Raw genomic sequence first — 20,027 nt, forward strand, 5'->3', positions numbered from 1 at the left:
TAAATATTAATATTTTATTTATACTTTAATCATTAATATTAAATGTTATTGTGATTATTTATTTTTATTTTATTTTATCTTTTAAATATTAATAATTTATATTTTTAAATATTAATAGTTGATTATTTAACTATTAATATTTTATTTGTAATTTAATCATTAATATTATAAAATACTACTATTTTATTTAGAATTTAAATGTTATTATGATTATTTGTTTTTTTATTTTATTTTTTAAATATTAATAATTTATAATTTGTTTAAAATATTAATAATTGGTAATTTAATTTATAATTTAATTATTATGGATTAAAATATTGATACCTTTAATTAATTTTTAAATTCAAAATATTTTATAATATATAATTAATAACTTAACCTTTTTATTATAATAAGATTTATTTTCTCTATTCATTTTTCATTTTTTAATTTAAATTTCACTTAATAATTTAAAAATTAATATTTTAAAATACTAATTTTTTATTTATAATTTAAATATGTTATAATTAAAATATAAAAATAATTCATATTTTTATATTTTATTTAAATATTAATTTTATAAATTTAAATTTATAATTTTTAAAAATAAATAATGACATTTTAATATTTTTATATTTTAATTTAAAATATTAATTTTATAAATTTAAATTTATAATTTTTAAAAATAAATAATGACATTTTAGTCCAAAATGTATAAATTTTGTTTCCATAGGTGTGGAATAGCTAATACCATGGGGATGGTGGTATTAGCCATTCCACCTACCAAACATGACCTTAGGAAAACCAAAAAATTGGCCAAACACAAACCGCTTGTCTCCCTATTATTTGTCTGACTGAAACATTCGTTTTGGCTTTGTTGTTTTACAATATTATCAGACAAGACAAAGAAGCAAACAGCAGCTGAAACCCATCACTTGCCCTGTGTTGTACGATACTCGGATTTTCTGGAGCCAATAGCTACTTACTAGAGTGTTAGGTCTATGGTGTGCCGGTATGCCAAACCACCCACATGTCGGGTCTGTTTGTTTTGATTTAAAATGTTTTTTAAAAATATTTTTAAAATTTATATTTATTAGATGAAAAATTTATTTTAAATATAAAATATCTTACGAATCAATTGAAAAAATAATAATTGAGTATGAAAAATATCTTATGCCGCTAAGGGATATAAGGTATTTTTATAAAATAAAAAAATTTTATACTTAATTTAAGAGTATAGATTTGATAAATAAATTTTATATTTAATTTAAGAGTATAGATTTGATAAATATTAATATTTAATTTAAAATATTAAAAAGTAAACTATATTACTATTTAACTTAAAATATTAATATTTAAATTATTTAATACTATTAAAATTAAAAAATATTTTTTAATGAAACCATTAAATGTAATTATATTTTATATTTATAAATTGAATACACTTTACTAATACTTATAATGAAAAATATTTTAATAATCGTTATTTGATAAATACAAAGTATAGGTTTTAGATGTGTTACAAAATTAATAAATAAGGATATTTTTATAGTGAATATATATAAATATAGATTTTGGATATTTTATACAATTGATAAATATTGATATTTTTATAGCAATATGGTAAAAAAGTGATTGAGATATAATTTTTTTTAAAATTAGAGTTTATTTTAATTATAAATAGTATTGTATAAGAGTGAAAAGATTGTGCGGATGATTGTATTGCACTATTCCTTTAATTACATAGACATGAGAAGTGTCAAGTCCACACATTTAGAGTGAAAGACCCAAAAACTAAACCCAAGTTTAAAGCGGAAGAACGAAAAACTAAACTCACATATGGAAACTTTCAAATTCAGCCAACTCACATGCCAATCAACTAAAGTTACACAACAGAAGACTATATCACCTCACGTGATGCAAAGATATGGTAGCGTTTTTTTTTATTTATAGGTATAGATACTTAGTTAAATATTGTGAAAAATATCATTATTAATTTTACCAATTTTCATATTTATTATTTATTTTGATCCAAAATTAATGAAAATCAAATGACACTACTTTATAATCAATTTCTATTTATCATCTTGACATTTAAATAAGTCCATTGGTAATGTAAAAAATATTTTTCATAAATTTAATAAAAAATATTTTTAATAATTTATTTCAATAACAAAAAATATTAAATGTTTTATAAAATATTTTACAATAAATTTTTTTTAATAAATTATTTTTTAATTACCAAACAACCTATAGTAGGCCTGACCAGCACAGGACTCGAATAAAAAAATATAAAACAGGCCAAACACATTAAATATAAAGACTCTCATTAAAAAATATAAAGGAGGAAAGTCAGGACTGCATTGGTGGCCAAACACAGGCGAGAGGCGAACCTACAAAAACAGTTTTTTTATTCCTAGTTTTTACCTTTCCCCCGCATTTCCCCACCAAACCCCTTCTTCACCAAACCCCCCTCTTCGCCTTTCTTTTCTAGTTTCTTTTGCTCCCCCTAAAACCCCCTCGCATCCTAGATCGGACCAACCTCTCCGAATCCAACGGTCGAGATGGCTCTATCGCACCTCGCCACTTCTTCTTCCCGCTCCGCTGCTCTTCTCAGACCCCTCTCATCTTCCATCTCCCTCCGCCGCCCGATCTCCACCGACACCACTCCCATAACCGTCGAGACCTCCGTCCCTTTCACCTCTCATCAGTGCGAAGCCCCCTCACGTTCCGTTGAGACCAATCCGAAGGAACTCCTCACCTTCTTCCGAGACATGGCGCTGATGCGGCGGATGGAGATCGCAGCCGACTCACTCTACAAGGCCAAACTCATCCGCGGTTTCTGCCACCTATACGACGGCCAAGAAGCTGTTGCCGTCGGCATGGAAGCTGCCATAACCAAGAAGGACTGCATCATAACCGCCTACCGTGACCACTGCACGTTCGTCGGTCGCGGTGGGACCCTGCTGGAGGTTTTCTCAGAGCTGATGGGACGCCAGGCTGGATGTTCTAGGGGCAAAGGAGGTTCGATGCACTTTTACAAGAAGGATTCGAATTTTTATGGCGGACACGGGATTGTTGGAGCTCAGGTTCCGTTAGGATGTGGCTTGGCGTTTGCGCAAAAGTACTCTAAAGACGAGAATGTGACCTTTGCTTTGTATGGTGACGGGGCTGCTAATCAAGGGCAGTTGTTTGAGGCTTTGAATATCTCTGCGCTTTGGGATCTGCCTGCAATTTTGATCTGCGAGAATAATCACTGTAAGGAATTTGAATTGGAATGGAATTTTATTGGTTTATAAACTTAAGTATTTTTTGTGGATTGTTTTATTTATTTGATATAACTGTACAGATGGTATGGGGACGGCAGAGTGGAGAGCTGCGAAGAGTCCTGCGTATTACAAACGTGGTGATTATGTTCCTGGTTTGAAGGTGAGAATTAGTTGGTTTGTTGAGATAATAATGGTTTTGTTGAGTTTTAATTTATTGTTTCTTTGGAAATGTTATTGTGATTTTAGCATTATTGAATTTAGGATTTAGATGTTAGTGGTATTTGAAGTGACTATGATCAGTAGTGTCTTACTACTGAATGCTGAAAACTGTGATGGTGGTCATTTTGAGTTTCAAAGAACTGCTTCTTCTGCTGATTTAAAATGAATATTGATGGTTTTGTTATCATTTTCCTTTTACATTAGAACTTAACTGATTGATTGAAGTTTTAAAATGCAGAATCTCAAGTGGTTTGTATACTTTTGGTTTCTTAATATGTAACTTTGTTTTCTTCTAAGGTTTTGGGGTTTGATACAAAAAGAATAAGAAATAGTGTTCTAGTAGATCTATAAAGTGAAATCCTTTTGTGCCAAAACTATAGAGATATAGTTTTTGAAATACTCAATATTAAGCTGTTACATGTCTGCATTTGAGAAAATATATGTTTAAATTCCTTTTGCCTGATGATAGACAATAATGTACCATTTTACCATAGTTTAATTCTGTTTGTCATGTGCTTCATATCTTGTAGGTGGATGGCATGGATGCCCTTGCTGTGAAGCAAGCCTGCAAGTTTGCCAAAGAACATGCCTTGAAGAATGGACCAATTGTAAGTTTATTTATCCAGCTCTTGACTTTATTTTTGTCTTCATTCTTGTGCTGGCCATTTTTTATATTATTTTGTGTTAATTGATTGCTTCTTTGATTTTCTTTGTTACTCTTAACTTTTTGTAAGATCTTGATATTTGTTTAATTTGTTCTATCTTATTGGCTCTCAAAGATAGTAAACAGTCAAATTCATTTCTGCATAATTAATCACACTTAAAGAATAGTTATTATTATCTGTCTAATTTTGGGAGCACACACATTCTATCCCCCTTTGTACATGCTTAACCTTCTATTTTAACTCTACGAGTCCTCTCTATGGTTGATACACTTGAAGAATAAGTTATTATTATCTCATCTACAATTTGACTAAGAAGGCATGATTCATTTAGAATACCTTTTTGGATTAACCAATCTTTAGTTCACAACCTTCAAACAAGAAGTTAGGGAATGGAACTCTTTCTTGGAATATTGTTATTTCTCCAAACTGTAAATTTTCGAGTGCTGATAATTTTATCTGGACATATAGTGAAACATGAATGTTTGTATCACATTGCAAGCCTTGAGATTGGGAAAAGCTCACTCCTTGAGACTAGAATACTATTAGAATTAAGAATCATTCAATGCAATTGGAATTCTTACTAATAATATGAATAAATATTATTGATATTTGTAATAAAAAAACATCTTTAATGAAAGTTATTTGATGCAATTAGAATTTTTATATATTCACAAATTAAATAAATTTTATTAATATTAGTACTAAGAAACAAAAATAGAGAGTAGAAAACAAGAAGGGTGCCAAATGACTACTTAGGTTGGTGCTTATTTCACGGGGCCATTACTCTCTTTAAAAGGTTAACCTAATAGGGTGTGTTGCGCTCATGCGTATAAGCTTTCCAAGATCCTTTATCAGTCTGATGTGGGATTGAAGCACCCTTTTACTTTTTTGAAGTGTTTGGCATGACATTCTACCCCACCCAATCTGGCGACGTGCTTGTTGCTATCGGCCACCTTGCCTGCCTCCCTTATAGAGGTGCTTATTGTGGATTGGGTCTAAGTTAGGCTTGTACTGATACCACTTTTTTTCATGGAGCCGTTACCCTCATCCCACAAGGTTAAACCTGATAGGTGTATGATGTCCATGCTTATTAGTTTTTCAAGACCCTCGTACCTGGCCAATGTGGGATTGAAGCACCATGGCTACTTCCTTTGAAGTGCTTAGCATGACACTTACATCAAACTAGTATCAGAGTTGTCATTTCAACTAACTTTGTGGTATTTGCAAAGTGAGTTGTGCTTGTTATATTTTAGTTGCTTTTGTTGTATGATGTAAGCTATTGTTAAATTGTTGTATGATCTAAGCTATTGTTAATTGTTGGTATGGCTGCAAATGTGTTTTCGATCAGATATGAGGTTGAGAAGTTCACTAGGAAGAAAGTTTCAATCTATTACACATTGGGTTGTGGACGATATTGGTCTAGTAGGACTATGTAACGCTTTGGGTGATAGATAAATTTTCAAATACACCTTAAGAGGATAAAAAAGATGATATCTTGGAAAACGCACATAATGCCATCTTGCTTAGTCTTGTAGATAAGGTATGACAAGAAGGGTGGTACCTTAGTGCTCAGTCTGTAGCTTCTGTTAATGAGCAAGTATATGACAAAAAACTGACAAACTAGCCTTACCTCCAGCAACGACTTTACACTAGACTTGTCCGATTGATCTTTTGGTAAACTGCTTTTGACCTTCCAGAACATGAAGCATTTTGTTTTTTTCTTAACAAAACTCATATTGCTATTAAAAGAAAAGAAAATATAACAAGACATAGCTATTCTTATTTATTAGCAAACAAAGGAAAGGAAAAATTGATAACTTTTCCAACTATTAAGCTGGGTTTATACTAAAAAGGAATAACATAAACAGTCAACTATATCATTATAAATGTCAAAAAAGAACAAATTAGATAATAGGATAATATGAGTCTAAAAAAAAAATTATGAATATAGAAAAAAAGATGCAGCCAGAAAGGAAGAGCATAACCCCACTTTTGTTCCAATCTTGTCTTATATCAACACTCTTAAAAATGGATGAGTTGTTAACATTAACTTTGGGCATGGTGTGGAAAGGCAACAAAAAAGAGTTTTAAATAGAGAAAGAAAAGGAGAAGATCAAGACAAGAATATGCATATGGATTCAAAAAGGTAATAAGAGCGAAACAAATTAAGAAAAAGAATGGAAGGAAGAATGTGATGCATGCTCAACTACAGATGAAAAACCCTAATGACTTACATATCTATAATATATATAAAAGTAGGATAACTGATTGGGTCAATTGATTGACATTTGTCATTCTCAATTGAATTAATTTTTTTTACACTTTATGTCAAAAATGCGTTGTTTTTTACATTGGAAGGTTTTGTTTTTGTTTTTTTACTTTTATTTATTTCAATAAAAAATACTTAAAACAATAATTTCTAACTTTTAATGCTTAGAAGNGAAGATAGATTCATTTAATATTTATCAGTAATAATTTAGTATTATTTTTTATCTATATTTTCTTATTCTGCATGAACCTGAATTTATAGTAAATAGATATCTCTTTTATAGTTAAATGTTTAAATTTCAAAAAATATCCATCTAATTCATTATATAAAAGTAAGATAATTGATTGGGTCAATTGATTGACATTTGTCATTCTCAATTGAATTAATTTTTTTTACACCTTTTGTTAAAACTACATTGTTTTTGACATTTAAAGGATTCTTTTTTCTTTTTTACTTTTATTTATTTTAGTAAAAAATATTTCTAAACAATAATTTTTAACTTTTAATGCTAATAAGATAGATTCATTTAATATTTATCAATTGTAATTTAATATTATTTTTTATTTATATTCTCTTATTCTGCATCAACCTGAATCTATAGTATATAGGTATTTCTTTTGTACATGAATGTTTAAATTTTAATAAACATCCATCCAATTCATTGGACAAAATAAAAAAGTCAAAAAGGCCTACTCATTTCTTAATATACATGGCATACAGTCATCATTAGATAAATAAATCAATTGAATTTGATAACCCTTAGTAATTCATTTTTTATATAAAAGATAGATAATACTAGAAATTACTAACTATTTTATATTGATAGGATCTTTACATTATACTATTGCTCTATATTCTGCTACTGTTTATTTTAATCTGTTAATAATATAAGTTATATATTTTCTCATTTCTTAATAGTTTATTATACATCTAATAATCTTTGATAGGATTATTGTCTTTTTGGGATAAATTATGTTTTAATTAAGATAACTAATTGGGTCAATTGGTTGTCATTTTCAATTGAATTAATATTTTTTTACACCTTATGTCAAAGCTGCATTGTTTTTTTCACATTTGAAGGATTTTTTTTTATTTTTATTTATTTTAGTAAAAAAATACTTGACAATTATAATTTTTAATTTTTAATGTTTAAAATATAGATTCATTTAATATTTATCAATTGTAATTTAATATTATTTTTTATTTATATTTTCTTATTTTGCATGAACTTGAATTCATAGTATTTAAACATCTTTTTTATACATGAATGTTTAAATTCTAATAAATATTCATTCAATTCATTGAACAAAATAAAAAAATCGAGGTTTACTTATTTCTTAATATACATAGCACAATCATTTTTGAATAAATAAATCAACTGAATTTGACAACTTTTAGCCATTCATTTTATATATAAAAGATATATTATTAAAAATTAGTAACTATTTTGCATTAATAGGATTTTTACATTATACGGTTGCTTTATATTGTACAACTGTTTATCTTAATTTGTCAATAGTACATGTTATATATACTCATTTCTTAATATTTTATTATACATCTAACAATCTTTGATAGGATTATTGTTTTCTTTGGATAAGTATTGTTTTATAATCATATATGTAAGTGCAAGTTTCTAGTAATTGAAACCAGAGCAAATAACTATTTTTCATTAATACTAGTTTATCTTTTCCTCTATCAGTAAAAACCATACATTGATACAGTTGACTAATACAATATAGCTTTCTCTACGAACTCTTTTAAAGGTACCAAATTGAAGTCCACTCCAACATAATTTACATTTCTAATGATCTTTTTCGTAACGTAGCTACGAGCACCATCCTAGTTTATATAACAGTAATAAATAATTATTATCAAGTTGAGCTAGGTTGGGCTTAACTTCAAAATAATTCGTCCGAGTTTGGCCCAAATGTTAAATGGAATGGGCAGGCTTACAGGTTGGGCAGGTAGTTAATCTTGTGAACGCCTTTACTTTACACCCTCAAAATGGAGAAACATGCACCTATATCCAAGCATCCTGATATATTTAGTTTAGTTTCTATTATTATGGATCTCAACAATATTGATATTTAAATTGATGATGAGGATTAAGCTTGTTTGATTGTTTTGTGTTCTTTTCCATGTCCATCTGAGAATTTGTTGATACTCATAGTACGTAAGGAAATTCTTGTTCAAAGTACTCAAGGAAATCAATTTATTACTTTGGACATGCTAATATGAAATGTGGTACTTGTATTGAGAATATATCTATAATTAACATGTATGTTAGATACTACCAAAATAGTGTCGACATTATTTGAGTCTATGCATTTACCACATTTGCACCATTTTTTGTGTGCACCTAGTAATCAACTTTTTTCCATCTCTTCAAACAAGCATTTTTCTTGAATTACCTCCTTTTGACTTAGATCTCCTTGGTTTAACTAAATCTTCACCCTGATTGTTCTCATGTGCCTTACTTTCTTTTTCAACTCAGTGGAACCCAAGGCATTGTTCACCTCTTTGAGAATGCCATTATGATCATGAAGCAAAATACCAACAAAATTCTCATATGAAGGTGACAAAGAACATAAAACACTCCCAAGTTTCGTCCTTGTCATCAATTTTAATATCTATGTTATTGAGATCCTTAATAATAAAAGTAAATGCATCAAGGTGGTGGGATATATGTCTACCTTCCTGCATTTTGAGAGTATAGCCACTGTTTGGGGAAGAGCCAGTTTGTCACTGTTTGTCATATAATTGTTCTTTAATCAGAGCCACAAACCAGGCACAGTAGTCTCATCTCCTATATCTTGTTAGACCTCATCTCCAAGACTAAGCAAGATGGCAATATGTACCTTTTCCAATTTTGTTCTTCCAAAAGCATGTTTAACAATTTATCTCTGCTACCTAAAGCCTTGTCCAAAAAAATATGCAAAAGGATTTATGTGGTTCGGTTTTAAAATTATATCCATAGGTAAAAGCTATGAGAAATTCCATCATAATAGAAGCGAGGAAGATTAAAAAGAGTCTTGATACCTAAAACTCACTACACACCTTCCCCCACAACCACTTGAGAGCTACTACACTTGCTCTCAAGCTCCTCTTGTTTTTTTCATTTTCTTTTGCCTCTCTTTCTCAAGACACAACCAAACTTCTTTTTTATATTTCAACACTTTTCTGCCTATTCCCAAAATCCCCCTACATTCTTGTGTTGCGCTTTTAGGCAAAACGAAAGAAAGAACAAGCAAGGATGGCAAAGAAAACTGTTCTCTTGATGCATCATAGATTGAATATTATCTTTTCAACCTCATATTTGGCCAAAGACACATTGGCAACCATATCAACAATTTAATCAACAATGCAAGCAACCAAAATATCAAGAGCACAAGCCACTCTGCAAGTACTAGAAAGACAGTTGAAACAGTAGCTTTGATATCAATTTGATGTAAACAATTGGCCCAAACAAGTCAATATGAGTAAGTAAATTCATCAAAATAATATATCAAACATTTATCAAGAAATGATCTGTGAAAATAATAATTAGCACAAACGCAAGGATTTATGTGGTTTGATTTTAAAACTAAGTCCGCTGGTAGAAGCTCAGGAAATATTACCATAACCGGAACAAGATGAAGATTACAAAGAGGTTTGATGCCCAAAACTCATTACACACACCTACCCCCACCACTGCTTGAGAGCTACTACACTTGCTCTGAAAACTCCGCTTGTTTCTCTTGCCTCTCTTTCTTGAGACAACCAAACTTCTCTTTTATATTTTAAAACCTTTCGACCCATTCCCAAAATCCCCTCTACATTCTCGAATCGCCTTTAGGCAAAAGGAAGAAAAAACAAGCAAAGATAGTGAAGGAAATTTGGGGGAGACAAACTATCAAAATTTTTGAATCATTGAGTGTGACGGGGATCAGACTTTTGACTCTTGGAAACTGAAAATTTTCAGCCAACTACAATGCATCCAAGCATTTAAAAATGATGGGGTTGGAAGCTTGACTTATGGATGCTGATTACCAGCCAAGTTCAACACCATATATGAAGCAAAAGTAGTAGTTATCCTAAAATCAGTTGGGGCTTATGGATAATCGCATTAACCTTCAAGATGTGCATACATTTGCTAATGGGAAAAGTATAGTAAATGCTTGCTATGGGAAATTATTGTATGGCTCTCTAATGTGTAATTAATGTGGCATCAGTACCTGGTTTTGGGTTATAAGTCTTTGTTTCAGATATATATTTTTTTAATAATAGTATCTTTTAATTTCAAAGCAAGAAGATGCTATAATTAAAGTCTTGAAATACTATATTCTGGCCTGATGCCTAAGAATATATTATTACCAATTTCGACGGGCTTATAAGTTATCACTAAGTTAAGATAATTGCATTCTTATCAACAGGATGATTGTACTATGCATTTATCTGAGTATGTGATGGGAGATATGTTTATGCCTTTGGTGCTACTTCATTTTTGAAGTCTCATGCTATTTTTCTCTTTTATTGCGTAATAGATTTATTTTGATTCTTGATGCCTGTATGCAGATTCTTGAAATGGACACTTACAGGTACCACGGTCACTCTATGTCTGATCCTGGAAGCACCTATCGAACACGTGATGAGATTAGTGGTGTGAGACAGGTTGATACTAAATTAGCTTTACTTTCCCAAGGACTCATTTGTTTAGCGTTAGATATTTCATGTTGTATATTAATCAAGGTAATACAAAGCTGACATCCTAGATGTTATGTTCCTAGGAGCGTGATCCAATTGAAAGAATAAGGAAGCTGGTATTGTCTCATGATTTAGCTACCGAGAAAGAGTTGAAGGTATGTTAGCTGAGTTCATATATGAATCTATTAGCAGTGAAATGTAGTTAGGTACTTGTTTTGAGTGTGCCTTTTTTACCTGATTTCAGGACATTGAGAAGGAAGTGAGAAAAGAGGTAGATGATGCAATTGCTCAAGCAAAGGTAATAAGTCTTTTGCTGTCTTATTTTGATTTTTGTACTTCTCAATTTAAATGATTTTACTGAAGTTTATTTGAATGTGTATTTCTTTATTTATTATTATTATTTTAAAGTTTTGTCTAGTCGTTTGTGGATACTGGATGGTTTTTAGCATTGATTCTTTTCCTTTTTTTTAATTCCAGGAAAGCCCAATGCCTGAACCTTCTGAACTCTTTACAAATGTCTTTGTGAAAGGTTTGGGTGTGGAGGTAAGAATTATTTGCTTTAGATAAGCGTTAATTGTTTGCCCGCTATTATCTTTACTAATGCACCTTATTTAGGCCTCTTATGTAAACTGTGAATTTCATATAATGAATGCTTTTCTTTTTTATTTTTTAAGTAATGTTGCTTAATACTAAAGCTTAATTTTAGCCCTCCAGCGAGATAAGAACAGTATCCTTAAAATATAGAGTTCTGCTGAAGAGTTAGTTAATCCAAATTGACCTATTTGTTAGCCTATTCTTGTCAAGTTCTTTATGGAAAATGCACAACCTATTACCATAGAAAGTTAGCCGGCTTCTATGTCAATTTGAAAATTACTATGATGATCCCTTTAGCTAAAGCATTGCATAATTAACATACACTATCCAATTTCGGGTTTTTATTGTTAAGTTACCAATCTATCGTGATGATCCTAGCTGCTGATAATAAAGTTATTGATCACATGGGTTGGACCTATGACTTAAATACCTTCATTGCTTAGATAAGGCATTATTTTATGTGGCACTTCCAAGTTCTTGTGCCTGTGCATAAAGGTGATGACCATTGACCTGGCCCAATGATACACCAGAAGCCCAATGCAACATTATGTGTGTGTATTCTTTATTTTGGTACATCATTTGGTATGGAGTATAGATTTATATTTTGCTCAAGTGATTGGATGCTGACGCATTCAGTTAGAAATGCAGCAATTGTTTTTGTTCATCCCAATTGATACTGATGGGATTTCATGATTTTCCAACTGCAGTCGTTTGGAGCAGACAGGAAAGAAGTTAGAGCTACACTTCCATAACTTGAGACTTCTGTGGAGTATTTTGACCCCATCACTTCTTTTTGACTCTTTACCCAACCATCAATCTTTCGGAAGAAAGAAGAACAATAAAGGACAGAGGGAAGGTGGCCATCTCTTCCCAGCTACCAATTTGATTTTGCACTTCTATTTGTATAGAATACTTGATTCTTCCCTAGTTTATGGGCAGAATTGTAGTGTTTTGATTGAGCCAAGCGTTTTACATTTCCTATTATTGAATAGGTTGCCGTTGTGCTCTGCAATGTATGAATATTCTTTTCTTGAAATGCGAAAGAGCATTTTATGCTGACATTTATCAGTACAAAAGGTAAATATCTTCAGGTTCACTCTGTTGATGACTTTGGCTTAAATGGCTTCAATTTGTATAGAATACTTGATTCTTCCCTAGTTTATGGGCAGAATGGTTGTATTTTGATTGAGCCAACCGTTTTGCATTCCTACGATTGATTGCATGCTTCTGTCCTCTGCAATCTGAATATTCTTCTCTTGAAATGCATTTTATGCTCACATTTTATGGGTACAAAGGTAAGTATATTCAGGTTCATTATGTTGAAAACTTGGGCTGAAATGTGTTGGGTCCCTAGCTTGGGCAACCTTTTTCATTTTAGGGGTGGCGGTGGTTGGTGTTATGGGGATGATGACCTCCCAAACCACCTGCATTGGACCACACCGCGGAGGATATATCATCTGGTGATGATTGATATGCTTTGTGGAAGTAGAGTCAGACAACAGTCCACCTTTCCCCATCACATTGTCGATGATCTCAACCCCATTGCCCTTTTTTGTCGGCACCAATGAGGCTTTGGCCTACAAGTAGAACAAGAAATGGTTGTGACGGTGCTGATTCCTTGACAAAAGTAATTGTCTGTCATAAAGTCCTTTTGTTGAACGTAACTATTTGCTTCGGCATGGTCGGTTTGGAAATTCATAAAATTCCTTGGGAAAATCAATGACAAATGACAAGAGAATAAAACGAGACCGTAGAATGTGGGTAAGAGAGCGTGAATTTCAGTAAATGGTACGTGAGCTTATAAAGAATGGCGGAGGAGGTGGTAATGGTGGCCATGATTATATGATCGGAAAAGAGAAAAGGAAAGAGAATCCTTTTACAAATTTTTTTTTAAAAAAACTAGTTTCAATGTTGAAATCCATTTTTATAATTTCAAGCGAAAAAGGATACCATTGCAGGACAAAGGTTGGAATATTTATTTGACAGTGGCTTTCTTTCTTTCTTCACATTTTGATATTATTATGTTAAAGAAAATTACTACTGTAAGTTCATGTGTAAACCGTGAAGAAGAGCAGGCAGCAGGAAACGCGCCAGTTTCACGGGCGAGCTGGAAAATCGTCACAGTAGCACAACTTTTTCCACAAGATTTCAAATCTTTGCTCTCAGATACTCTTGTGTGGTGGGACCAACAAAAGAGCTTAAGACGCCCCACTGACTCAACTACTTGCCACGTGCCCCACACCATTCCAATGTCTCTTTCTCCTGTTCCATCTCCGACGGTCGGAAGGTATTATTAAAGGCGGTACTCTCCCCTGATTTCACCATCATCCTCATCGATCACCCCCCTTTCTAGTTCTGATGCTACTGCAGCAGTTCTGGCTTCTAGCACAACTACAGAGTATCCTATGCAAAATACAATTCAGAAAATTAAAAATAAAAAAATAATAAGACACCTACTTTCCCAACTTCCCCATCTTCCAATAATCACTTATTTTAATCTCAATATTCACTAACCAAAGACTTGTTATTTACCTGCCCTAGACCCACACGTGCAGTTAAATATCACATTTTTCTGACTTTAATTAACTTAACCTTACCTCTGTCTCCTTTGCTCTGACACAAGCCAGGCCATCAGATTTTAGCCCAGATTTACATGCCCTCTGACAGACACTGCGTAACCTATTATTTATTCGGTAACTTTCGCTGCGGTTTAGTGTTTATAGCTCAGCAAGTAGAGAATTATATTTCTTTTTGGATGTTGGGAACTTTTAATCACTTGGCAAACGAGGTCTTGGTCAAATAAAACGCGAACCTTTTCTTGTTTATTTACAGCAAGTTGGGTTGGTGGGCTGGTGCCCAGAATCTGTGCACGCTGCACTCCAAATTTCCAACTTAAACCTCACACTCACACTAGTCACTCCCATTTTAATAACATTACTCTTTACCTTCCATTACCTGTTCAAAATTATTACTTGATAAAATAATATCTGAAGATGTCCTCTTCAAGATATGAAGTGGTCACGACTGACCAACCAAACACCATTAATGTTTTCAATTTGAGTAAACTACTTTGATTTTTTAAAATTTTAATCAAAATTACACAAAAATTTATTAATTTTTAAAATGAATGTTTCGTTCCAAGATTACAAATATAATTAACAAAAATAATAAAATAATTAAAAAATAAGAAACATCCCCAAGAAAGGGGAGCACCGGCTTGGGGAGCCTGATCGGGGCTCCCTAAGGGAGCATTGGGTTCCCCAGGGGAGCACCGGTGCTCCCTTAGAGAGCTCGATTTGGGGTTCCCCCGATGCTCCCATAGAGAGCCTGATCGGGGCTCCTAAGGGAGCACTTGATCTCGTACTTCTCAATGGAGAGTGTTTTTTTTAATAATAAAATTATATAAATGTAATTATAAATTAATAAAGATAAAATTATTTTTTCAACTTATCACGTCAGTAAATTGATAAAAATATTAATGATTGAATTGTTTAGTAAATAATTTTTTTTAAAAAATAAAGTGTTTATTTTAAAAATTAATAAATTTTTATATAATTCAATTAAAATTTAAGAAAGTCAAAGTATTTTACTTTTTTTATTTTCATTTTGCTTTTAGTCCAACATAATAAATGTTAGGTTCTGTAAGTCCCCTTACATGTTATTGGACTACACCTTAAAAATGTAAGGAAATTTCTTCCTTTTGGGTTTTATTTTGATTGCTTCATTTCTTTTGGTTTTTTCAACTCAACGACTTGGTCTGTTGCGGGTGGTTAGTTAATTTACCGTCGTGAGCACGAAAAGTTGTTTCGAAGGGTAAGAGATGGGAAGTGTTGGAAGGCGGAAAGTTCACCGCATTGGTTCTCTGATCCTCATACAATGCATCAACAAATCTGACTCTTCACGGCCACTCAACCAATGATTCATCTTTTCTGTCCATTTTAACTTTTTCTTTCTCCCAATTATGTGCTTTTTTTTTTAGATTATGTATGTTTTTGGTTATTTTTCTAATAAAATGGATATAAAATTCATATTACATCCTTAAATTAGAAAACTCAAATAGTAAAGTAACAGCAGGATTGCGATGTCTTGTGATATATTATTTTAAAATAGAATGTTCATTTTTAATATTAATAGACTTAAAAGACAAATTAGGATGAAAGTTTAAGAAAGTGGAAATAATTTATCCTAATTTAAATAGTGAAGATGGGGCCAGGATGAAATAAAAAATTTCAGTTGGAATCGTAATATTTTTTTCACATAAAAAAAAATCGAGAGTTATGATTTAAATAGATAAATTATATGCAAATTGTAAACTAACACGCATTAGTTGTTAGTGTTACTAGTACTAGTAGTAGTTGGCATTTTTATTTAGTGCATCCACCAGACTCATTGGTCTGTGCAATACTTTTAAACTGCTTTAGGTAATTTCTTTAACAAATACCAATGCCTTTGAACCATACAACTGCTTTAGGTAATTCCTCATATTTAGATGAAATTTTGTAGCACTTTTTATATATATATACTTTGAAGTGAGATACCCTTTTTATATTGAAAACAAAATCTTGCAAGGTATATATGTACCGTTTTCTAGCAATGAGATGACAACAAGTCTTTTCTTTATGTTTAGGACAGAGAAAGGAACTTGTTATTTTGGGTTAAGTGGGTGGAGAAAAAGACCGTTGAGCTTTACAAATGTTATTTTGACTTACTCAAAAATATAACAAACCCTGTTGCTGTTGGGTGCAGGGCTGTATGCTGTAGCATATTCCCCATTTCAGTAAAATAAAATAAAAAAAAAATCTCTAAAAGAAATGAAAAGGGTGGGATGGAAGCATAAATAGGCCAAGGGTGGAAAGCACGTGATCACGTGGTGCGGAGGAGAAAGCAGGCCAATAAGAGAGAGCGGTGATCATAGCCATCGGTCAACATCACGATGAAATTAGGCATCTACCAGCTGGATGGGTTGGATGCATAGCTGTCAACGTATTAGTGGGAGGCCGAGCCTGACTCTGCCTGCCTGCCTGGCCATCCCAAGGACCTGTTTCTTTTTTACTTGGGAAACTCGGAAGGCCATAGCTTGATGGGATTTAATTTTTCATTGATATGAACTGGCATTCCACTATTGGCTTCGGCAATTGACTTGTCACTGAAAAAGTTGTTGCCCTTTTTTCACTTGTTTCGAGGTAACGATACATAAAACTATAATTAATGCCCTCAAAACTACTAATTAACAAACTACAATCATGTTTGTGGCTAAGTTAGGACTGAAATCAAGCCTCTCTTTCATTGTGTACTGTTTCAGCGGTGATTTAACATTGTAGCTTTGTGTAGGATTGAGGCAAAGAATTCCTTTGACTAACATGATTCAAGTTGTGGAATATGTTCCTTTCCAATCTTCCATTTTGAGGATTCCCTCGGTAATTAAATGCAGAGCTTTGGCCTTAACCTACATTAATACATTCGCCCACACCAAAACCAAAGAAAGGGTAAAATTCAAAGACTCCTTCCAATCATTTTAAAAAGGATATTTTAACTTATTTTATTTTGAAAAGATGCTTTTGATATTTAGATGTTAACACTGTTATTAATAGATAAAAGAAAATTACAATCCAAACGAAAGGGTCAAAGTATAGATTAGAATGGAGTTTTTTGATTTTATCCCAAAAAAAAAAAAAAAAAGAAGAAGAAGAAGCAGATATGCATCTACAATAGTAATGGGGGACACAGGCTAAACAAGGCAACCCAAAGCAAAAATCGGTTGGCTGCATTTAAATCGGTAGATGATGATTTGCATGCTTAGATCTTCCTGTTAAGATCAGCATGTGTTTCAATGGGTAACTCCTGACTCACAAAATGTGTTAAGATCCTATTATTTTCGGAGTTTTAAATCCGCAAATCCTGATTCAGAAATATTAGTGATTCAAATAAGAATTAAAAAAGAAAAGAAAGAGAGAAATTGTGATTAGGGACCGCGTAATTAAGCAATCAACGCCAAATTCAAAACTTTACATTCACAAACACGGCTCTGGCACTCGATTCCCCGGCGCGTTGTGCCCACGCCTCCTCCGCAACTCATTAAATAAAACATTTGAGAGCAAAGAGGAAAAAAACAAATCTCCCATCGCATTCATTCTTTCCTTCCTTCCTTCCTCCCGTAGATAAGCGGTTTCGCTTGTCATATAAAACACAGCCCAACCCTCCCTCCCTCTGATTACCCCTGGTATAACCAGAGAGAGGACAACCCCAGGGAAGGGAAAAGCAGGAGAGGCAATCGTCATTTTGGGTGATAATAATAACTCCCTTCTTTGTTCTCTCATCAATAAGCCGCGTTTCACCTCTAATGAACCCAAAACCGTGTTGATTTTTTCTCCCAAAGTCTTGAAACCTCTCTCCTTGATCTCTACATCCATCCATCCCTTTCTTTCTCTTCTGCTTCCATTTATCCCTTTCACCACAATGCCAACCATCTAAGTTTCTCTGTCAAATAACTCCGCCGATTAATAACGCTCGGTCTTTTTCCGGTTTTGTTTTGGTTTCCCTTCACAATAATGCGTTCCATTTTATATGCCGCCGCCGTTTTACTTGTTCATTTCTTGCTCTCGGCACGGTTTTGTGTTGGGATTCGGACCATCAGCGGAGGAGATGGGTTGGGGTTCGGCTTTTCCGAGGCACCGGATTACCGTAACGGAGTGGAATGTCCGGTTTCTGTCAATACAGAAGTCGTTTCCTCCTGCGATCCCTCTTTAGTCCATGTAGCGATGACTTTAGACTCCGAATATTTACGTGGCTCGATCGCCGCCGTCCACTCCGTCCTCCGCCACGCGTCTTGTCCAGAAAACATTTTCTTTCACTTCATAGCCGCCGAGTTCGACCCGGCCAGTCCTAGAGTCTTGAGCAAACTCGTCCGATCCACGTTCCCTTCACTCAACTTCAAAATCTATATCTTCCGGGAAGACACCGTAATCAACTTAATCTCTTCTTCGATACGGCAAGCCCTCGAGAACCCCCTCAACTACGCTCGAAACTATCTCGGAGACATCCTAGATCTCTGCGTTGACCGAGTCATTTATCTCGACTCAGACCTGGTCGTCGTCGACGACATTCTTAAACTCTGGAACACAACCCTGACAAACTCACGTGTTATCGGCGCACCCGAATATTGCCATGCCAACTTCACCAAGTATTTCACGGACGGGTTTTGGTCCGACCCGGTTATTTCTCGGGTCTTCCAATCGAGAAAGCCGTGCTATTTCAACACGGGAGTTATGGTAATGGATTTGGTTCGTTGGAGAGAGGGGAATTATAGGAAAAGAATTGAGAATTGGATGGAAATACAGAGGAAACGAAGGATTTACGAGTTGGGTTCATTGCCGCCGTTTCTGCTTGTATTTGCGGGGAATGTGGAAGCGATTGATCATAGATGGAACCAACATGGGCTTGGCGGGGACAATGTTAGAGGTTCTTGTCGGTCGTTGCATCCAGGGGCGGTAAGTTTGTTGCATTGGAGTGGGAAAGGGAAGCCGTGGGTTAGACTCGATGCCAGAAAGCCTTGTCCGCTTGATCATCTTTGGGAACCGTACGATCTTTACAAGGGGAATTTAGTCAAAGATCAGTCTTCTTCTTATTCTTCTTCTACTGGTTCTTCAATATTCTTGGGGTTTTCCAGTTATTTGTTATAATTCTTTTTCTTTTTTGTTTTACATTGTTACAAAACGATGATGATTCTTTGATAGAGTTGTGTACAGATTGATTTTTTTTTTGTTATTTCTTGGGATTTATTTTTGTGATTTACATATGGGATTATCAATACCTTTCATCAGAGGGGGTTCCATACTTTGGAACAATTTTGGTGGGTTGATTTCTTTGTATGTAATTGAAGAACATTATTCAGAAAAAGGAAGAACATTCGGTTGTTCATTGTTTCTTTCTTTCATTTTCCGTTTCTCATTTTCTGCTTCCCTTGTAAGTATCTGGATTGGTGTTCGGTGGCTTTACTTTTCTGCTTTTTATTTTGCCCTTTTTCTGACCTTTAATATTGTAATGGTTGCCAGATATCAAACTATGATTGGTTTCTTTTCATCATTTCATATTTTAACAATGATTCTAAGCCAAGACAACATTCAAGAAATAAAAAGCTAGCAGGGTTGAGAAGATACCCGAAACAATGAAAAACTGTGTGCTTTTGTGAAATGTCGTTATATCAAGTGTTCACGGGACCTTGTTGGGGTCCAAAAGAACTCAATCACGCACTCTTTCCTTTTGTAAGAATTTTCAACCACTCCGTGACCCACCCGGAGCTTTTCGGCATCTTTGGCTTCCAAGAAATTTAGACGTGGATGATTTTAG

General features: G+C 33.3%; 2 protein-coding genes and 1 long non-coding RNA gene across 3 annotated transcripts; 2 read left to right on the forward strand and 1 right to left on the reverse strand.

Annotated features, from left to right (window-relative positions):
- On the forward strand, positions 2,353 to 12,870 carry LOC18609342 (pyruvate dehydrogenase E1 component subunit alpha-1, mitochondrial). Its single transcript, XM_007044399.2, has 8 exons — positions 2,353 to 3,237; positions 3,329 to 3,408; positions 3,998 to 4,075; positions 10,959 to 11,054; positions 11,171 to 11,242; positions 11,332 to 11,385; positions 11,565 to 11,630; positions 12,389 to 12,870. The coding sequence occupies exons 1-8, from the start codon at positions 2,544 to 2,546 to the stop codon at positions 12,431 to 12,433; spliced, it is 1,185 nt and encodes a 394-aa protein (XP_007044461.2). The 5' UTR covers positions 2,353 to 2,543; the 3' UTR covers positions 12,434 to 12,870.
- On the reverse strand, positions 13,634 to 14,558 carry LOC18609343. The gene is made up of 2 exons (XR_001926407.1): positions 14,279 to 14,558; positions 13,634 to 14,084 (listed from the first exon to the last, which is right to left on the reverse strand). It is a non-coding gene; the product is annotated as an uncharacterized LOC18609343 (long non-coding RNA).
- LOC18609344 (probable galacturonosyltransferase-like 9) lies at positions 17,790 to 19,614 on the forward strand. Its single transcript, XM_007044402.2, has one exon. The coding sequence runs from the start codon at positions 18,230 to 18,232 to the stop codon at positions 19,358 to 19,360; it is 1,131 nt and encodes a 376-aa protein (XP_007044464.2). The 5' UTR covers positions 17,790 to 18,229; the 3' UTR covers positions 19,361 to 19,614.

The sequence above is a fragment of the Theobroma cacao genome, chromosome 2 (genome assembly GCF_000208745.1).
Source record: "Theobroma cacao cultivar B97-61/B2 chromosome 2, Criollo_cocoa_genome_V2, whole genome shotgun sequence".
In the NCBI taxonomy this organism is placed as follows: Eukaryota; Viridiplantae; Streptophyta; class Magnoliopsida; order Malvales; family Malvaceae; genus Theobroma; species Theobroma cacao.